At 44.5% G+C, this 20,272-nt stretch overlaps 1 protein-coding gene across 4 annotated transcripts; it reads right to left on the bottom strand.

Moving 5' to 3' along the window:
* Positions 1-388: 388 nt before the first annotated feature.
* On the bottom strand, positions 389-18,773 carry cpeb4b (cytoplasmic polyadenylation element binding protein 4b). Of its 4 annotated transcripts, none has more exons than XM_023796911.2 (11): positions 18,312-18,773; positions 16,465-17,627; positions 13,222-13,315; positions 10,144-10,194; positions 9,225-9,248; positions 6,765-6,935; positions 5,892-5,981; positions 5,663-5,781; positions 5,442-5,556; positions 4,850-5,031; positions 389-4,166 (listed from the first exon to the last, which is right to left on the bottom strand). In XM_023796911.2, the coding sequence occupies exons 2-11, from the start codon at positions 17,569-17,571 to the stop codon at positions 3,939-3,941; spliced, it is 2,181 nt and encodes a 726-aa protein (XP_023652679.1). In that variant the 5' UTR covers positions 17,572-17,627; positions 18,312-18,773; the 3' UTR covers positions 389-3,938. The 4 variants fall into 4 exon arrangements, with proteins under 4 accessions (XP_023652679.1, XP_023652681.1, XP_023652680.1 ...); XM_023796913.2 differs by having other exon boundaries at positions 18,523-18,773; XM_023796912.2 differs by having other exon boundaries at positions 18,678-18,773.
* Positions 18,774-20,272: the final 1,499 nt, after the last annotated feature.

Genomic DNA, 20,272 nt, shown 5'->3' with positions numbered 1-20,272 from the left:
TGCTTCAGTATAGTAAAACCCTGCAGACTGTTAGCTGTCAAGACCAAGGTTGAGAACCATTATTAAAACATAGACAGATGCGAATTAACCTCCTAGACCGATACGTTAACTACGATCCTGCCAGACGAGGGCGCTAAAATTTGTTTTATTGCAAGTAACTGCAGTATTCATATCGAAAGATGCTTAAAGTGTTTCAGTAAGGATAAAAAAAAAAACGATTTTATACAATAGAGAACGCTGGGTTTCTTAAGCTTTCTGGATGGGACATGATTTTGTGTTTTGGTCTCTAACAATCATTTTCGGAATTCTGGTGACAGTTACCAGTATATGTTGAGATGTTGGAAATCGGCAGGGACACTCACTACAGGAAGTGAGTCCAGCTGCGCCATGTTGTCACAGTTAACTTTTATTCATTCAACATTTCACATTACAAATATTTAAAAATGATGCATACTGTTATAAATAGTTGGCTGCAAACAATTAAATAACATTAGATTTCGTCTCATTTCACTAGCACTTCTACAGACCAACCCCTAAAAATATGGACATTTGTATGACATAACTTAATTAGAAACAAAATACAAAAATACAAACTTATAAATGTAAAATGACAAAATTAAGGTGATATCTTAAGTAAAAATGCTATTAATAAATAACCTTCCCATACACAGTTAAAAACTAATGAAATTTAGCTATTAAGTAACATCATTAACAAATATTTAATCTTTTTTTTTCCTTCTGAAAATGTGAACCATATGTTGTGGTAGCACAATATAGAAATTAGTAAAAACTAGACACTTTAACATATTAAAAGCTTCACCTCAAAAATATAACACAAATCTGATCAAAATTATAAAAAATAATTACATTCCAATTAAAAATATACCAATAAACTGCTAAATACATTGATATAATTACAATGCAATCAATCACAGTAGCTTGAAATAAAATAAGCAAATGAGCACAAAAACCTAAACTTTTAAAAATAACTTCAATTATTTATATTAGTACAAATAGTTTTGATTTTTTTTTTCCATTTTTACAAACACTAGCATGAAAAGGATTACAACAGTAGAAAATGACTGTGAAAAACATTAACATCTTCTTTAAATGTCTGCAATTAAAAATGGCATTAAAGAATTACATTGCAAAGGACTCTTTATCTAGAGGAGGAAAAAAAACTTCAAATAAAAAGTATTGCACATAACAACTTGAAGTTAACTTGCAACATTTACCACATTCAAGTCTTAAAGTGCCCTTTCTCTAAAGGCTCAGTACCCAGAAAGGAAGGTGTATGAGTGATCAAGTCTTTTTTAACAGTGTCCTATAAGATTCTAAAGTCCTGCACTGTAAAATTGATTTAGAGTTCTCTACAAGTCCTGCAGAGGGGGCTGTGTATGGTGAAGGCAAAGAGATTAACACATTGGGAGGGGTATGGGGGCGGATTCCTTAATAAATTAAACATTTAGAAACATGTCTGGTACACAATCACAACAATTAATTTCAGCTTATTAAGCTTATTTCTGTAATTATTTCATTTTAATCATGCATGCTAAGGATTACAATAGGACCTAGTTGGCAGTTCAAGAATATATATTTTAAAATGCTGAAATATCTAAACACCTAACATCCATTCCTCTGATACGCGACAGCCTAACACGAACCAAATTTGCATTCTTATAGTAACTCCAGCTATTTTGAGGGAGGAAAAAAAAATAAAATAAACACACTTGCGTCCATCTAAAACTGACAGGTGCTGAAGATAGTTTGACATTAAATTTTGTGTAGTAACTTGTTGTTGTCATGCTCTAAGATGCACTTTTTTTTTTTTTAATTCCCCGCTTGTTCAGAAACGTCTTGTGTAAAAGATCGGAATACACTTTTGCTCTTTCCTCTGCAGAACCGAAGTCATACTGACACCAGAACACTCTCCGAGATGGAGAGACTCCTCAGCACTGAAATGTATAAAAAGCATAATAGAAAATAAAATATATTAAAACCACTCTTTCTTTTAAATGAAATTTACCATAAATGTAGATCTTTCAGTAACAAAAGTACAAAAGCTACCTTTCACAATGTGAAAAATTGAGGTATTGCAAAAAGGAGTTTTCCCCATTAGTGAAAAATGTGCCTAAAATGACTGTTGGAAAAAAAGATTTAGAAAAGTAGTGCATAATAAATGTTTACATGTGCATGACAAAATAATTTTGCTAGAAAACACTGTACCAAAAAATCAGCAGGACATGTATAAAATAATCACTTTTTCATCTCATAAACAGCAAATTCTTCAAAAAGTGTTAAACTACTAAAGTGTTCAGCCACCGTGTCCACGTGACGATGTCACGGGAGACCCGGTGTGGCTGAACGCCATCAAGTCAACACGAGGGTAAGTTCTCACTAGTATATTAATAAGTTTTATTTCAGCGCTAAAATCCCTGACAAGTTACATGTTAGCAGATCCAGATACAGTACATCTGTAAATAATCTACAACTACTGTAAGCGTTTGTTTTCGGATTATCTCCAAACAAAACGTCTCCATTTTGACCTTTGGAAATGAGTGGACCGACCTACAGAAAGACGTCTGTCTGCGGTGCTTCTGGACATTAACTGTGCTCAATTGATTTCGAGGCCAATCTTTGGTTTGCTGGAGCCTGTCTCATCTTAGGATAAACCATAAAAATTCAACAAAATATATTTTGACGATAATAGGAATACGTTACAGTATTAATCACGGCGCAACAACCATCTTTGGCTGGAGTTCCTTAAAGCGTCTAGATATTACCTGTTTCAGTCTTGGTCTGAATGAGCAACTTGCAGGCTGCAGCACACAACGCAGCAGACGGCATGCTATACACTAGCTAGACTATAAACATGCATTAGCTGCATTGACACAGGTGATACAAAAACGTGGTCAGGCTTTCAGAGTCGCCTCTGACGAGAAAGATACTCTCGTCTCGCTCAGCGTGCCCCGCTGTGTCGTGCGCTTGCTCGTGGTACCGATTGCTCCTCCGACGACATGAGCACAGGCCGGAGGACCTTTCTCCTATAGCATTTGGCCTCTGACCCAGTTACTCTACGTTCCAGTCATTTTGTAATATCGGAAACCTCTAACGGAAATCAGGGGAAAAGCACTGGCGAGAACCTAACTGTTGCGAATCTGTTTCCCATCGATTGCCATGTTTAGGGGAGTGGGGGAGAGATTTACTCTGAATATACCTTTCGATATTAGCAGCTAAGCTTGAGGTATTAAGTTTTGCATGTCAAAATGGAGAACACAAACAGCTGTGATGAAAGCAGTTGTCAAATAATAAAGTTGTATAACAGAATTTATCTAAATGCACAGGAAGTCTGTGGGTATTATTTGAAAAACAATTAAGGTGATTAAGGTGAGGACTGGGTTTTTGATGTGAAAACTGCACCCTTACAGAAATTGCACTCTCTTCTCCTTAACACAAGCTACACGTCCTTCCGGAAGCAAACTATTCCAGTCGAGCTGGAGAAGACGTACTCCGTACTGAAAGGTCAAGGTGTTGCCAATTATGCACAAGGTGGGGGTGGGGGTGGGGGGCCGGGATCAATATGCAGCCCTATCAGACCATGAAACGTTTACGTTCATACTGGAAGTTCTCAACTTTGACGTTCACTAAGACATTAAAAAAAAAATAAAAAATTAAAAATCATACACAGTCAGAGGGAAAGTGGGATTTCGTCTTTTTTTCTTAACACGTTTGTTTGTCTTAATATTTCTTTTTAAATATATTAAATTAAAAATTAAAGATTAGATTCTAAACTTAAAAAGGAACCAGCAACAGAAAAGTGCATTTATATAGATATATATGTATATGTATATATATATAATCTATCTATGTGTGGTTGGGGGCGGGGTTGGGTGCGGGGTTGGGTTTGGGGGCGTGACAGCCGGCCACACCGTCCCCGCTTAGTTCCAGCGGAAGGAGATGTGCCGGGGCCTGTCGCCGCCCTCCTTCACCAGCGGCTTGTGGAACTCCCGGCCGGCGCGCGAGTGGATGGCCGCCCAGCAATATTCACAGTAATACTGGAGGCAGGTGACGTTGGCGCAGAAGAAGGGCGCGAACTTGCCCCCGCAGCGCGTGCCCTGGCACTCGTCACACAGCTGGTCGTCCAAGACGTATGGCTTCACTTCCACCTGCAGGGGGCGGCGTGGGACAGGACAGCGGTTAACAAGTGCACAGAGGAGACGTCCATCCATTTTCTCGTCCTATGCAGAGTCACAGGGGTCCAAAGCCGGTCCCGGGGGCTACGGCTGCCAAGGCTGCCGACCCGTCGCAGAAAGGACGCATTCATAATGTTATTTTTAAATATCCTGTGGTGCCCCGTAAGAAACAGCAACATGCACGGTGCGATGGTGTTGAAACCCGCTGGTTAAAATAAGTTTAGTGTAGTTTAAAGAAAGGGTCAGAATATTTATGTCAAAGACATACAGGATTGACATCATTTAGCACGAGAAGCTGAACAGCACCGTAAGCCTGCTTTTCTGAGGATACCACCCATGAGCCCATGATCGGTTCTGCCGGTTCTGGCCTCCGCAAAACAGTCACATGTCCTCGGGCCCTTGAGCAAGGCCCTTAACCCGCAGCTCCAGGGGCACCGCATGCTGGCTGACCCTGTACCGTGACCCACAAGCTACGGAGAGCAAGATGGGGTAGGCCAAGGGAAGAATCCCAATGCACTCGTACTTGTGCAAACGGTAAATAAAGGATTTATCAATTCACCATAAGCTGTTCGCATCTTGGTAAACGGCACTCACTATTAGTGACATGGCACTGGGCATTTGGCTGGGGGCCACACACACGAGCCCCCTAAACTCACTCGTTTATCGATCTCGCCGTGCTGCAGCTGCACAAAGCGTGCGCTGATGGCCGCGATGTAGCTCTGCTGATTGGAGAAGGCCACCCGGCCGGCTCCTTTCGGGTACTTCAGCTCCGGGTCGGTGTCGATGCCGGCGTAGCACACGCCTCCGTACAGCCGATCCATTATCATGGCCAGCTCCACTGCAGACGGAGAGACACGCATGGGGAGGGTCAGGGGCCGCTTGGTAGTTTTTTGGCGCCCCTCACTATGGGTCTCAAAATCTAAATTAAATCGCAAGCGAATGGAGTCGGAAGATCATAGCTGGCTAGAAGAACGTCGATTCAGCATCTCCTAAATAAAGAACATGTTTATTCAATATTTGGTGTAGTGACTGTTTGCAGCCAACAGGGGGCCCTACGAAAATGAGTGGTGGTAAACACGGCCGCTAGAGACAGTGCTGAAGCCCAATGAGATGAAGCCCTTGAAATGTCTCTGTAGCACAGAGAACAGATCCTCCCTAGCAGGGCTCTGATACATTATTGAACTACAGTGGCATCATAATTAACGATAGCTATGATAAACAAAATAGGGCCCACCCCCTTAGGATTACCTGCACGCAGTGGGCGAGGGACACCACCCACAAAAATAGTCTTCCTGGGGTCAAGGGGCTGTGATCCGTCCATCACGAAGTCACTGTCGTTGAGGTTCCAGGGCCGGATCTGGACCTGCGTGCGGACACAGCAAAGTCTGCGTCGGTTCTGTTCGGGGGGGGCCAGATTCGGCCTAAGCGGAGTGCAGAGTCCCGGCAGCTGAGAGGGGGGGGGTGTTTACCGGCTTGTCCTTGATGGTGGGGCTGGACACACACAGGTAGAGCTTGCCGTCCTCCTCGATGCAGGCATCGATCAGGGCCTGGACCGAGCTCTCGTCTTGGAACAGCAGGAAGGCGTAACCTGGGGAGGGGGGGGGGGGGGGGGGGTGCGGCACGAGGAAGTAGTCAACATACGTACATGGCGCTGCGGTCAGCAAGATGGCCGCCGTCACCAGGCACGCACTCGCTCACCTTTAGGGGGGAAGTACGACTTGCTCTCCGCCTTGTGAGGCCAGTCGACGAACAGGTGACCGAAACGTCGGAAGCTGGCGGTAATCTCATCTGAAAGAGGCAGCGCCGTCAGCCGTCAGGGGGATAAAACCTCACCGCATGCAGGCCGTGCAGCATCTTCATATAATCATCCTTCGATTTTTCTAGGGTGATTACCACAACTGCGGATTGCACCGGAATGCGTGCGGAAAAGGGCTAATAATGCAGGTCAGACGGAGCCCACGCCGCCGCGCCTGCCGGCTACGCGGGACTGCGGCCCAAAATGGTGTCCTGCGCCGGGTGCCTGTGTGTTCACGGCACCAAGCACTTTCAAGATCATCTATTCACGTTCTGACTGACCTACTTTTCCCTCCATTTTGTCCGTCTGCTGCTCTCTGAGGTGATATGCTCTTTTCACTCCCTTAGAGGTGTGACGACACTCCCACCCCAGCAGGGACAGCAGAAGAAGTGGATCGATAAACTAAATTTTTTACACATTCCATGTTTCTATGAGGCGCCGGTCAGGACATCTGGAATGCTCGCCGGCTATTAAAATCTTACAAATGCAATGAGCAAAAATGGAGTAAAATGACTTTTGGGAAAAGGAAAGAGTTTTCACATCTTGGTGGAGGAAGGTGAATGAAGGGAGGGTTTGGGGGAGTCAAAGCAGGCAGCACGACACCCAGAACGGAATGCCAGTCGTCTTAGTGGACACAGAAACACTAAAGGCAATGCAGAGATGGCATTTCAATTAAGTGTAAGGTGGCATAGGGATTCGAACCCCCAATCTTAGAGGTGGGAGGCAAGTATTTAATGTAACAGTTTTTAATCCTGTGCATAGTTTTTTTTTTTTACCTTCATCTATATCAGGAGGGAGGCCACCAACAAACACCTTGCGGGAATAGCGCTCGACACGCTCGCCATTCTGGTGGGGGAAACAGTGGGGAGAACCCAGTCCAGGCAGGCCCTGATCTCCACGCTCGTCATCGCCGAAGCTGTCCTCCATGGGGAAAAGGGACGAGTGACCTGCAGAGAGCCGGCCACATGATGCTCAGCCAGCATTCTTATTGGCTGGACATTGCACTCATTCTTAATACAATATGAAATGATTGGGAATGGCATCGCATCTGTGTCAGGGCGATAAAACACAAGATGGAAAACAAAGTTTTAACACTTCGTGTGCATAAATATCCAACCACAAAAATGACACTCGTGAGCACAGAAAGAAGAATTACGTGCACGTGTCATAATATCGTGGTTCAATATGTCTTTTGTTCGTTGCCTTTGTTTCCTTCTTGATTTGATTGACATCCTCACATGCCAAGCAGATTACCTTCAGCTGCTCTCTGGTGAGTTTTGACAGTTTGGGGGCTGGGCTCATGGCCATTCGGTGAGTGAATACTATTGGCTGATGGCTCCTGGTTTTGTGATTGACTGCATGCTCATAGAGTTAAGCTTCAATATTAAATTATTAGTTTAAGATAGATAAACCATGGTTTAAACCTAGCTACCAGTAGCTACCATTTCTCTCAACTCGCTAGTGCTCAAGAACGAGTCGTCTGTTTTACATGAACAATGGGATTCAGCTCCCATTAAGCACCTTTTTTTTCCTTTTTGTTAATTAATAAGAGCAATCAGCTATGAACACTCCATGCACTGACTGATGCTGCTGTTCTTCACATTGAAATTAATTTATTTGTTATGCGGCAAACCAGGTTCAGGTTTGATTATGAATTGTTTGGAATGGTTTGTGCTTTGGACAGTTAATTATTTTATTTGATATGGACATGACAGTAGCATTAGAATTTAGTGATGGACAAAATGACGGTTCATGAACCATTTGCTATATTTTCTGAGTCCACAAGATGGTGCTCTCTGTTCCAAAAAAAAAAAAAAAAGCACAAAGCATGCCCCAAAGCAATCCAAGAGCACCACTTAAGGGGTTAAAAAACACAGCAAATGGTTCATGAGATGCTATTTTTTCCATCACTAAATTCTAATGCTGCTGCCATTTATACATAAGGAGCATTAAAGTACTGCGTTTAGGGTTTGTAGCAAAATGGTAATTTACAACGTTTAATACACAATAGTGTGATATTTTTACATGAATGTTCTTATAACAAACAATTTAAAATAATGGTATTCTGGAAATAATAATGTTTAGCATAATAACATTGCTATATTTGGCTGAATTATAAAAGCCAGAAGACTAAATGAAGAGCCATTTGGGAGCTGAAAGAGCTGGCAATTTTTTGCTGAGCCGAGCCAAATGAATGATCCGACTTACTAAAATGAGCCGGAATTCCCATCACTATCGTCCGCAATCTTTGTCTTCTGAAGAAGCTTTTCATACCGCAGTCAACCACAAATCCAGGAGCCGTCAACCAATGGCATTCACCAACAGATGTCCATGACCCGCCCCCAAACTGTCAAAACCACCTCCACGTCAAAACAAAAATTTCTCTCCAGCAGAGAGCAGCCGAAGATAATCTACTTGACACACAAGGATATGTATCAAATCGAAAAAGCAAATAAACATTCGAGAAAGAAAAAAAAGGAGTTTGAGCACTATATTACGACAAGCGCAAACAATTCTTTCTGTACTTGCGAGTTTCATGTTTGTGCTCGCAAGTGGAATATTTACCCATGTGAAATGTTACAACTTGCAGGTTTATATTTTCCACTTTGTGTTTTATTGCCCCTCGAGTTTCAACATGGATGTGACGCCATAATCAGGTTTCATTTCTGACATTCCTAGAGAATTAGTATGACTTAGCGCTTACAGTGTACAGAATGTACAGCTGGCTGTTTATACTCTCGTGTTCAGTGAGCCATGACGACACACCTTCTGCACTCTCAGTGGCTGCCAAGTCACACCTGAATGCGCTCGGGGCGGTGCCTGAGGATGTCGCAGACCCCCCCCCCCCTCCGTGCAGGGTGGGATACAAGTCGTCCAGCTTTAACCCTTAGTTAATGACATTGAGGGGGACCCCAAGCGCACCATGTGAAGTCAGGCTAATTTAAATGCCTGCACAAAAATATCCACCCACAAACATTCCCGTGCAAATTAAAGTACGCAATTTTCACTTAAATTTCACTTGCACAGGCATAAGCACAATCAAAAAGAACAACTAAACCAAGAGCTAAGGAGACAGAGAAATGGGGATTTATCATTACAATCTGGTCATTCAAACACACGTGTGTACACACACACACACACACACACACACACAATCAAATTTCCTATAACATGTCACTCGTACACCTTTAAAAAAAACATGCTCCCCTTTCCTGGCAACCACATTATTTCATTACCTCGCCGCCGTCCGTAATTTCTCGCTGCGTGTAAGATAAGAGAAACAACCCCGTGAGTGAGAGCAGCACAGAGGATAGAGCAGAGAGCTTTCATTACGCATTGGAAACATCAGCCCAGGGGCAACACCTGAGACCTTCAGGTGACAGACGTCAGAGCGGGTGGGGGACACATCAGAGCTCCCGCCTCTCGATGTTCTGGTCCTGCTGGCCCATGTTCAGTTACTGCACACACCTAAGATGGGCTCCCTGGTCATAAGGCTGGGGGTGGCCCCACCTTGAGTACGTCACAGCTGCAGTGTGTCTACACGCCTCATCGGTTGCTGGGACGAGTGCCACCTGCTCTTTAAGACCACAAACCTCCCCCCGCCCAAATCCTCAGAGTCAGTTGTGGGGGTGGGGGGCGCCATCCATGGGCTCGCGGGCGATTCCAGTCCGCACGCCGCCACGCACCGATACCAGCAGATTCCGGGACACGGTGAGCGACAGCCAGCGCGTCGGGTTCAACGCCGTTAGCGAGCTACACTGGGAGCTGCCCCCTGCTTCTGCTCACATGCCGAGTGCTTTTCAGGGCGTTAGCGAGCTACACTGGGAGCTGCCCCCTGCTTCTGCTCACATGCCGAGTGCTTTTCAGGGCGTTAGCGAGCCTCTAATGTACACCAGAGGCAAGGGAGCTCACTTACATGCTAAACACAGACAGTGCATGCTGGGAAATGTATATACACACACAGCTTTTACCAAGCAGGCCAGAATGGAAGCTTCTAATAACACTAAAGCAGGAAAGTGCCTAACATTTCGCAGAACACGCACCAACTAGGAGAGCTGACATTGTAGGACTGTATAAAGATTTTGTTTGTTCCTGCTGTTCTGAATGGGCTGGGTCACCATCACGTGATTAGTGACACCTTTAATTCCCACTCACCGTTTATGGGCAACGGACTGTCTCCCCCTGGGTGAGTGAATCCAAGCCGACCTGAAACGAGAGAGAGGAAGCAAATTTTAAAAACGGGTCGTTCTGTAATTAGAGCGAACCCTTCAGCACTGTTGGCTCAGCGGGTTAGGATGCTGCGTCTGTGATCAGAAGGTCACCGGTTCAAATCCCGCAGTCAGCAGAGCAATACAAGCACTGTGTCCTTGAGCGAGGCCCTTAACCCGCATTCGCCCCAGGGACTATATGACCCTTCTTTCGCAAAATATACACTCTGCCTTCAATAGAAGCGTCTGCTGAATAAAAATGTAAAAAATACATTTAGGAAGCGAGCAGATGAAGGATTGTCCAGTATCTCCTGTAGCAAAAGGTTTTTTTTTTTTTGTTTTGAATTTTCATAGAAAATAATTCTTTGAAAATGCAAATCCAGAACACTTGCCTGTATTGCTGTGGTCCCATAGACAGGCTGCATTTACAGATTGGGGGGCCTCCTCTTTCAGACGCGGCCTATGAGGGGAAGGGTCTGCCATGTTGGGGGGGGGGGGGGATTATGGGGGAAGGGGACGGGGGGCGTCTATCTTTGTCCTTGGGTCTTCACTGCCCTTCAGGGTATTTATCTGTGCATAGGGAGCTACAAACTATGGTTGACTTCTCGCCAAACATTAAAAAGGTCACAGCGACAACGCCAAGTGCCCCATAGGACATTGTCATCGAAGCCAGACATCCTCAGCGAAGGACCTCTGTTGGAAGTGATTAGGAATTGCCATAACGAGCAAATGTTTGTTTACACCATAGGTTACTAGTCTGAGGAAACACAACTTATTACGTTGGTCCTAGGTATAGCCTAGGTGTAGCCTGTTAATATTTTATAAGGCTGAACAATTGTTTGTGACATTTCACAACAAAAATGGGTTAATGAAAAACAACTCACTGCAAAAACACAGGCCCATATAGTATTAGTATACAATAGTTTACAGTACAACTCAAACAGTAGCTATACAGTTAAAAATAAATAAGTAAAGCAAAAATAATATCACACGACATTTTAAAATAGCTAACGACCTTAATTGTTGGAAGAGACTATTAAGCATTGAAAAATATTTTAAAATAATAATCGTGGGTAGAAAATAGAGCAAAACGTTGAGTTCTATTCAGAACCAGAGCACGGGGGAACACAGACAGACAGGCAATCATCCATAACACAGAAGAACCGCGCCGTCCACCAAAAAGGCCCAAGCAGCCAAATATAGGCTGAGAGAATCATTACCCTTTCTCCGCAGGCAACTGACCTAAAGCACAGGACGGTGGCGGAGTCGTCACCCTAGCCAGTGCGGGCAAAACCGGGTCTCATTCCCAAAACATGCGCAGATCTGCATAAAGGTTTATTGCTATCCAGCCGGACATCAGGATCCTGTCATGCCTCATGCCACGGAGAATTCCATGTGCATGAACCGGGACTGTCACTACCCAAGCGTCAAGGGATCGGTGACACAACTGGCCCGAGAATGACTTCTCTCTCTGCCGGGATGCCGTCCAGCACCATCTGGCTGTGGAGGCGCTACCAGGGTAAGGCTATTAGAGAGGGGAGCACCCGTTTTAAGGGTCTTCACTCTAAACACAAAGTTTAGTGAGGAGAACGTTTGTTTCCATGCGTCTTTCAAATGGAATTGAGATGGACGTTCCGGAAATTAAATGCCAAAATCCGTAATTACACATGAGATACGGTGCAATTGCTACAACAGCACAGTGCTCAGCAGCCGCCATGCAAGCGGTGAAGGGGAAGCATCGTTTACAGCGACTACTGTAACACGTCCGTCCGACGTGAAGCAGAACCGAGAGGAGACGCAAAAACAGCGGCTTAAGGTCACCCATATCAGTTAAAGTTAAAATAGGTTAAAGCTGCTCAGCTATCCATTAACACGCCTTGTCAGAAATTGATGGCCACGCCGCTCGCCGGCAACCCAGTTCCAGCCAGCTGCCTCGACCTAGCGGAGCGGCGCTGCAGAGGAAAGGCAAGGGTTCAGCGGGATTTTAGGTCACTGCAGATGGGTTTCACGTTGCGTCATGCCCTGTGCCGTCGCACACCAAAAGGGCGGCCGCAAGCAGCTGCTCATGAAATTAACCTTGAGCAATTCTCCAACAGCCCCTCAGAGCACATAACAGCCATTTAAAACAGAGTGAACTTCACAGGCAGATTATGTGATACTACCACATAACCTGCTATAATTACGGCTTCAGTTTACTGGTCACATTATACTGAAAATAAAGATGCACTAAATGAATGTATTGCAAGACCAGTTTAATGGGCTGAAAACCATTTAGTCATTTTAAAAGGTTTCCAATTCAATTCCCTGTTTTGGACATTTGGCAGTTATTTTTTGATTTTGCATCATAGACAATTCCCCAGTTCTGTACAGAGGCTTGACAAGATGAATTTCGTAGAAAAACAGAACCAAGTTTTTGTTTCCCCATATCTACACACACACACACACAAACTAAACTGTATTTTAAGGGCTCTGTGATTGGTTAATTTAACAAGTTTGGGGTAGCTGTCATAACCCACACTGTTTGCGTTCATGTGGGGCTTAAGTAGGGGTTCTGTGGACACCCCACCAGAATCCTCTGCGAACCCACACTCCACGGAAGGCCTTATCTGAGTTTACAGCAGCCACACACAGAAGTTAATGCTGCAGGGCTCGAAAAGCCATTTGCACATTGCTGCCACGAATAAGCTGGTCACTGTACTGCTGTTACTGACCTGCCGGATCATTCCGCCAAAAAAATAAAAATAAAAAAAATAATTTTCCAATATATGGACCTATTCAGCTATCACATTAATGGAGAAAAAGCTGACAATTTACTGTATGTCTAAATTATAGAAACGTTGAATGGAATTCTGTATTAAAAAAAAAAAAAATCCAGTGTAGCTATACACATTAACAAGTAGAACAATGGGTCACTTTGAACATGCACAGCAATCTCCATGAAAAACAAAGAAAATAAGCCTGAAATTGGTGACACGCCAATGTTTTGTCAAAGAGGAGGAGGCGTCGCTAATGGCGAGAATCATACCTTTGAGGGAATCCTGCTCTGCCCTCATGATGTCGATCAGCGAGTTCTCCAGGGAGTGCATATTGAAGCCGTCGAATGACCTGCCGCGATCCGGCTGAAATACAAAATTTGAATTATTTATTTTTTTTTAAACGATGATGCTCCTTCTCTCAGAGATGTCCAAACACAGACGGCAAGCCTTCACCCAAAAACGACATGGGCAGGGATACGAACGTAAAAGCAGCTTCAAAAACGAGAGTAGATCAGTCCAGTAACCTGCACCAAGTTTACAGTCTTTACTATTCTTAAGAAACAGCTGATTCAGCAATCTGGGCGTTTCACCTGCAATCAGATGTTAGTTATCCTTTGGCAAACTAAATGCTACAAATCATCTGCTGAAACATTTTTCTTCCCAGATTCTTCCTAGTATAACACAGAACTACACAATATTGTTGTTAAAACGATCATTAAGTTACACAGGATGTAAACTATGCAAGATTCCGTCAACTGTCTCATTAATTCTGTTCCACGTTTTTCTACATAAAATGCTGAGCTGTGACACTAAACAAAACCATAACCTAACATTGACTGTACAGCGTCTGCAGTTTTTATTTTTTAAACGTACGATTTAATGCGAGTAACTCGGCTGACCAAAAAAGGTGTGAACACGCTTTTTTTGTTATGGTTTCTCACTTTCCTGAGCTGACACAGCATCCTGGACTCAAAGTTCTGTGTTATAAATAGTTGAGATCTTACGTGCTAAACCCAATACAACAAGCACAGTAAACCTTGTCCCATACATCATCTTTAAGGGATAGGAATTAAAAAATACTTCCAGGACAAATTTTTCTAAAGCCAAATCTAAATCAATCCCAAGAGACAGACGCAACACAAAAGTACTGCACTGATCCATTTGAGTGACTATACACATATAAACTGGAGAACTTTAGAGAGGAGAGAAATTAAATTTAACATGAAGCAAGGCTGATGTTTTATAACAAAGCACCTGGACTTGCCTCAATATGAGAAGCACAACACCCATGCCAAAATGGCATACAAGACACCTGTATTATGGATGTCATAAAATATAAATGAACACTCCACTGTTACATGGGCCCAATTTGCCTTTTCATTGTACATCATTACAGAGCTCTGCCTTTTCTTAGATGACGCCAAGGAGACGCGATATAAGGATGGCGCGTTTGAATTAACACACAGACAATGTCATGGCTAAACTAATAAGAAATACAGGCAGGAGGTCTAAAGTCTGTCATGGCTGATGTGGTGTTTCCAGGTCGGAAGTATTTTGAAGTCTTCCGAAGCCCATTAATTTGGTCTTTCCAAGGATTTATCCAGCAGTAGTTACAGGACCGTGTGGGTAAACAGGCAACTCTTCAGCCATGTTCTTCCACTTCGTCACAACGTTCTGGCTGCGTGCCGTCTCAAATGACGCATGGTGGTATAAGGGGGGGGGGGGTCTCATGGTATTAAGCGATCTCCTTTCAAAACGTCGTGCGGCATGAGCTGCGGATACGCTTGTCACTCTGATGACACTGCTTGCAATTTGCCCTTTGCTGAGCACTATTGCACACACAGTGAAGTGAGCTTGCCAGAAAAGCCAAAAAAATGCAACATTAGAGCTGTGAATGCCAAGATAAGGACCTGTAGGCAAACTTAGCTGAAATTACAATTTCAATTTAATTAAATTCTTTCTTTAGGTCTAACCTGTTTTAAAGGAACCACAGCAGAATCATGGAACATACAGCCAGTGAACTAAACGATTAATAACACGGAAAGGCAAAGATATTAAGTCATTTTCTTCTTGACAATAGATCCATACTTAAGTAAGTATCCATTTGCCCTTCAAAATTAAACAACCACAGCGTTTTGTTACTGTTTCATCGTTCATTTTATCAGAATTCATGACCTTTCGTCACTTTTTCCACTTCAATAATTTCAAGTTGTTAGGACTGGGGAAAAAGGCAGACATATATTATTATTCAAAACAAATATACTCTGATTGTATACTAGCCAACCAATTGCTTTTGAATGGTCAGACGAAAAACACTGGTTTGGCTTTGATGACAGACACCGACTTGAAATTAGAAGAGCGACAAAATTAAACAAAAAGAAACAAAGAAAACGAAACGCTTCAGGCATTACGCTTTACACAGCGAAATCCAACTTTTGCACAGTCTTCATGCCGAGAATAACCTAGTAACTCAGACCAACACGTGGCTTTAGCAACAGCCACGGAGCATGTGATTCACAGATATGTCGGCAATTTTCCTGCCCTTGCAGATTCAGTTCCACGCTGAAAGACGTCAACTGACCGACCAGAAACAAAGCCAACCAGGGCAAAAAATGTATAAATAAAAGCAGGCAATCAGGGTAGCTCCTGCGTAACAGGAACAACTGCTTCCATCTTTTAAACCAGTGGACTGCATCTGCCTAAATGGCAAATACTAAAGCCCTAAAGGGACGTGAAAAACCGTTAACAGGATCAACAGGAGAAGCAACACCACACAAAAATATGCTGCAGCAGTTAATTTTAGTATTCCCTAATTACCTAGCTGCAATCATTCAGCATTCATTCCTTGTCTAAGTCATTATATGTCCAAGGCACACATTTCAGTCTAACGCTAAGAAAAAAAAAAATGATGGCTTCATATGCCACAACACACAGTCAAAATCCAACCCCTTCCATATGCAAACCAAACCGGCGATTACTGTTGTCATAGCATCACAGTTGTAGAACGGCAACGTCACACTGCAAGCAGCAGATGAAGAAAGCTCACCTATAAAAGAGGCCTTCTTCATTGCGGCATTTCTCATTAAATGTGTTTTTAAAAAGGTGATACAATCTGAAATGCACATATTGTTTCGTCCGAGCCAAGCCTACTAATTAGCCACAAAGTAACTTGCCATACAATATTTCGAATTAAAATACAAAATGTAGATTTTTTTTTTTAATAAATTGGCAAAAGTTCTACTTTTAGCTCACTTGTCATAATTACTTAACTCAGCAAGGCATAGAAAATAGAATCATAGTGGCAGAAGCACATTACTCATGGAGCCCTGTGGCATTTAGAGCAAACAGCTTTGATCCATCATCACGAAGCATCAGTCAAATGAGGCCACAAGTCAGCATTAATAATCTGATTATATCTGGCCAAATACTTAGGAGCCCAACACAAAAAAATGTATATATTTACACGTATATTTGTCATTTGCTTGTTTTTATGTCAGGTTGTGGGTCCTCACCTGAAATGGGAATATATTGTCGCTCCTGTTCATGTTCTCCTCCATCCAAGACTTGGGGTTGAAACCAGGGCTGCTGCGCGAGTACTTCTGCGACTGCGTGTGGTTGTTGGGGAAGGTCTTCTTCAGTGGGGAGATTGAGTTGAGGGGCGTCATACCACCATTGAGGGCCCTGCGATAATCCCTGCCTTGAGAGCCCCCCCAGCTCCCATATCCGCCCCCGGGGCTCCAGGAAGTGGTAGAGGGTGATGGTGAGGGGCTTTGGTAACTTCCCCAAGGTGATGGGGGCTTATTCAGATTATTCGAGAGGTGGGGTAATTGGCTAAAAGTGGCATTCCGGTGGGAGAACGCCGGAAGGTGGGGGCTGGCCGGGGATCTTCGGTGCTGTTGGTGTTGGTTGTGGGGGTGCTGGAAATGTGGGTGTGGGGGGTGATGCTGTGGGAGGGGTCCGATCTGGGGAGAAAAGTTGCCCCCGAAACCCGGGCTGACGTGGTGCGAGAAATTCTGGAACAACAGGGGCCCGTTGCTGGCGGAGGCAGCCGGGTTGAAGAAGCTCACGTCTTCGTTTATGATCGTCGAGGGGTTCTGGGGGATCGCGGCCGACCAGTTGTTGAAGCCGGTCAAGGAGGAAGATGTGGTGGACTGGGCGACCCCCCCCAGGACTGAGGTTTCCTGGTAATCGAAGCCCGTGAGTACAGGTGATTCCATGCGCAGCTTCTCCTTCCCATTGCTGCCCTCTGTCGTGCCGTTCTCTCCCTTGCTCTCCTCCGACGCAGTCTTTTCCAACTCTGGTATGATACCGGTCTCCTGGTGGCCTGGAGACAGTTGCTTTTCTTGCGTTTCCGGCATTTCCTGTTGCTGCTGTTGGACTTTGGGTTTCTCTGACACAAGCATCTCGTCTTGCATGTTGCCATGGGCAGCCGCTGCAGTAAAGAGCCACGGCGACGCACCGTTACTGCCATTCCCAGCCGAATTATTTATAAAAGCTGGACCCGGAGAGGCATTCTGGTGGTGGTGTGGAGGCTGCAGATGCGGGTGACTTCTTACAGGAAAAGCCGACTTGTTACCGGAGTTGTTCTGCACCAGGACTCCAAAGCCGTAATCCCCCATTTATGTTGCCCAATAAAAATTCGCCGACAAATATTATACTCGGTTCGCTTTATTTCCTTTAAGAATAAAAGAGACAAACCACAAAAACGTCAGAGGGTTATTCACAATGAACTGACAAAACGAGTAGTCATGATTTATTTCTGTGGCTCATTAATAATAACAATGCATGGGTTTGGAACTTAACACCACGTAAATGTATAACCCTGGACGTCACGACACTACGACCGACTACCTAGATAACATCGGGAAAAATGAAAGGTGATACCCACATATCACCTGCTAGGCTGGAAAATGGTTATCCTTACACTCTAAACGCTAACATACAAGTCTTTATGTCTAAACCAAATAGCTACTAACAATGTTACAGGGGGAAAAAATGCTACGTCGACCTCAAATATATTTCCGACAGCTGGCTACTTTGCATGCTAACTGCTAACCCCACCATTAGCTACCAGTCTAACGCCTGTTTAATTATGCCTCTGCATACCCGATATCATACATGTAACTAATCACGGACGTATGTATAACAGAAACGTATTAAAGGTTTTAATTTCCTTCCTTTTCCCTGCTACTGCAAACACTTCCAGACTGCCGGTGACGTCTTCTGTTTGCTCTGGATTATGGCCAGTTCGTCCTTTTTTCGGACGGAATTACATCAAACCATAAATGAGGCCGCTTCCAAAGGGTTATTTTTAAAACTGGCCCGTCGTGCTCTTTATGAACGAAATGACTCCTGTCACCTTTTATTTTTTAATCCCCCGACTCCGAAGCGACGGCTCCGCAGAGACGCGTCCCTGTTTCCACCGCAGCAGATCGCGTTGCGCCCGGCCAGAGCCCGAAGCCGATCGGCGCACGGTTCGCGTTACAGGCTGGCGAGCTGCGTTTTTCCTCCCCGAACGTGCCCTGCCTGCTCAATGACACGGCGTATTTTCGACGAGCAAGCCCGCTAACCTTATTTATTTATCAAACCGAATTTACGTCATCGGCAGCTAGGCTGGTCCCTCGGATCCCTTAAATAAAGCCAGTCAACTTGCGCGTCGCTTTCAGTCGGCGTTTGCTGGTATATGCTCAGCTCTAAATGTCATTGTCAATGGTGTCTAAATTACTCGAATTTCCTTCGTTTTCTGGTTGTTGCCGTTTCCTCCTTTTTTTTTGTCCTTTACTGCGCTTCTCCGCCGCCGTCCTCTTCCCCTCAGAGCCGGTCGAAGTTAAATGACAGCTAGACCAGTCGCGAGATACTTCCGGTTAGACTCCCCGCCCCTCAACCGAAGCCCTCCCACGAGTGGCTGAGGCTTCCATGGTCCCGCCGACACCAAGGCACTCGGCGGTCGTTCATTGGTCAAAACACGGAAGGCCGCACCCATTTTACCCCCCATCTAGCGTCAATGCACAATGATGTCTCCACCCCTAAATGTTAGTTTTCTGAGGCATTTCGCCTTTCCTCTGAATTTCTCTCTGGCACAGGAGGTAAGAATGAGGGAATCCCAGGGATAAGCTGGATGAGATAGGCTTTCCCCGGACAATGGTTGCGGCCCTTTCACAAATGTTATGCACTAAAGTCCTCTATAATAAGAAATGATTCATCTGCTTGATATATACATTTGTAACCACATATTTAGCTATTTATATGCAATGGAATCTATTACTGTAGTCATAATGCTTGCATTTATTGAAGCTGCTGTTTTAGATTATGTTTGTCCTCTGTCTGGATATACATATTCAGATACATCATACTATATCAGTTATTCTAAATGTAACACACTTAGCTAGCCTTCAGACAAGTATATTGAATTATTTGACCATTTTCTGTTTTGGCAACACAAAGAGACACCCATGACTTAAATCTGTTACTGTGCACTGTTATATGCTGCCAAAATGGCTGTTCCAAGCAAGGAACTTGAGATGCAAATGCCCTCATCGGCTTCCTGAAATCCTTCCTGCTTATAAAACGCCCGTGTGTTCCTCCGTTCGCCATGTGTGTCGCAGTCCAGCGCAGGTTTCACTTCAGGGCCTCCGATGGTTTAAACAAGCTCTTCTTCTACCTGTTTTTGTTTTTGGGAAGTCGTATCAATGTTGCTATTAATAAGGGTGCAGACTTGTTCGGAAAGTGCAGAGACCATCATAATCAGCAGGGGCCATTGATCGGGATTGTGTGGAAATACGGTAACATGTGCTATTTCCGGACAGTAATCAAATATATCTCAATAACAGTACGACACGGAATCTGTGAGGTGAACATTATATAATTACCCGCCATGACAATCACCATTAACCATATGCATCAGCATTTAGGCAAACTGGTGTCTCTAAATTGGCCTTAATGTGGAAGTATGTGTGTGTGCCCTGTGACGGACTGGCATCCCCTCCAGGCTGTACCCCTGCCTTCTGCCCTGTGACGGACTGGCATCCCCTCCAGGCTGTACCCCTGCCTAGTGCCCTGTGACGGACTGGCATCCCCTCCAGGCTGTACCCCTGCCTAGTGCCCTGTGACGGACTGGCATCCCCTCCAGGCTGTACCCCTGCCTAGTGCCCTGTGACGGACTGGCATCCCCTCCAGGCTGTACCCCTGCCTAGTGCCCTGTGACGGACTGGCATCCCCTCCAGGCTGTACCCCTGCCTAGTGCCCTGTGACGGACTGGCATCCCCTCCAGGCTGTACCCCTGCCTAGTGCCCTGTGACGGACTGGCATCCCCTCCAGGCT

The sequence above is a fragment of the Paramormyrops kingsleyae genome, chromosome 24 (assembly GCF_048594095.1).
Source record: "Paramormyrops kingsleyae isolate MSU_618 chromosome 24, PKINGS_0.4, whole genome shotgun sequence".
NCBI lineage: Eukaryota > Metazoa > Chordata > Actinopteri > Osteoglossiformes > Mormyridae > Paramormyrops > Paramormyrops kingsleyae.
Note: the sequence above shows the minus strand (reverse complement) of the source record. Positions and strands in the feature narration are given on the sequence as shown.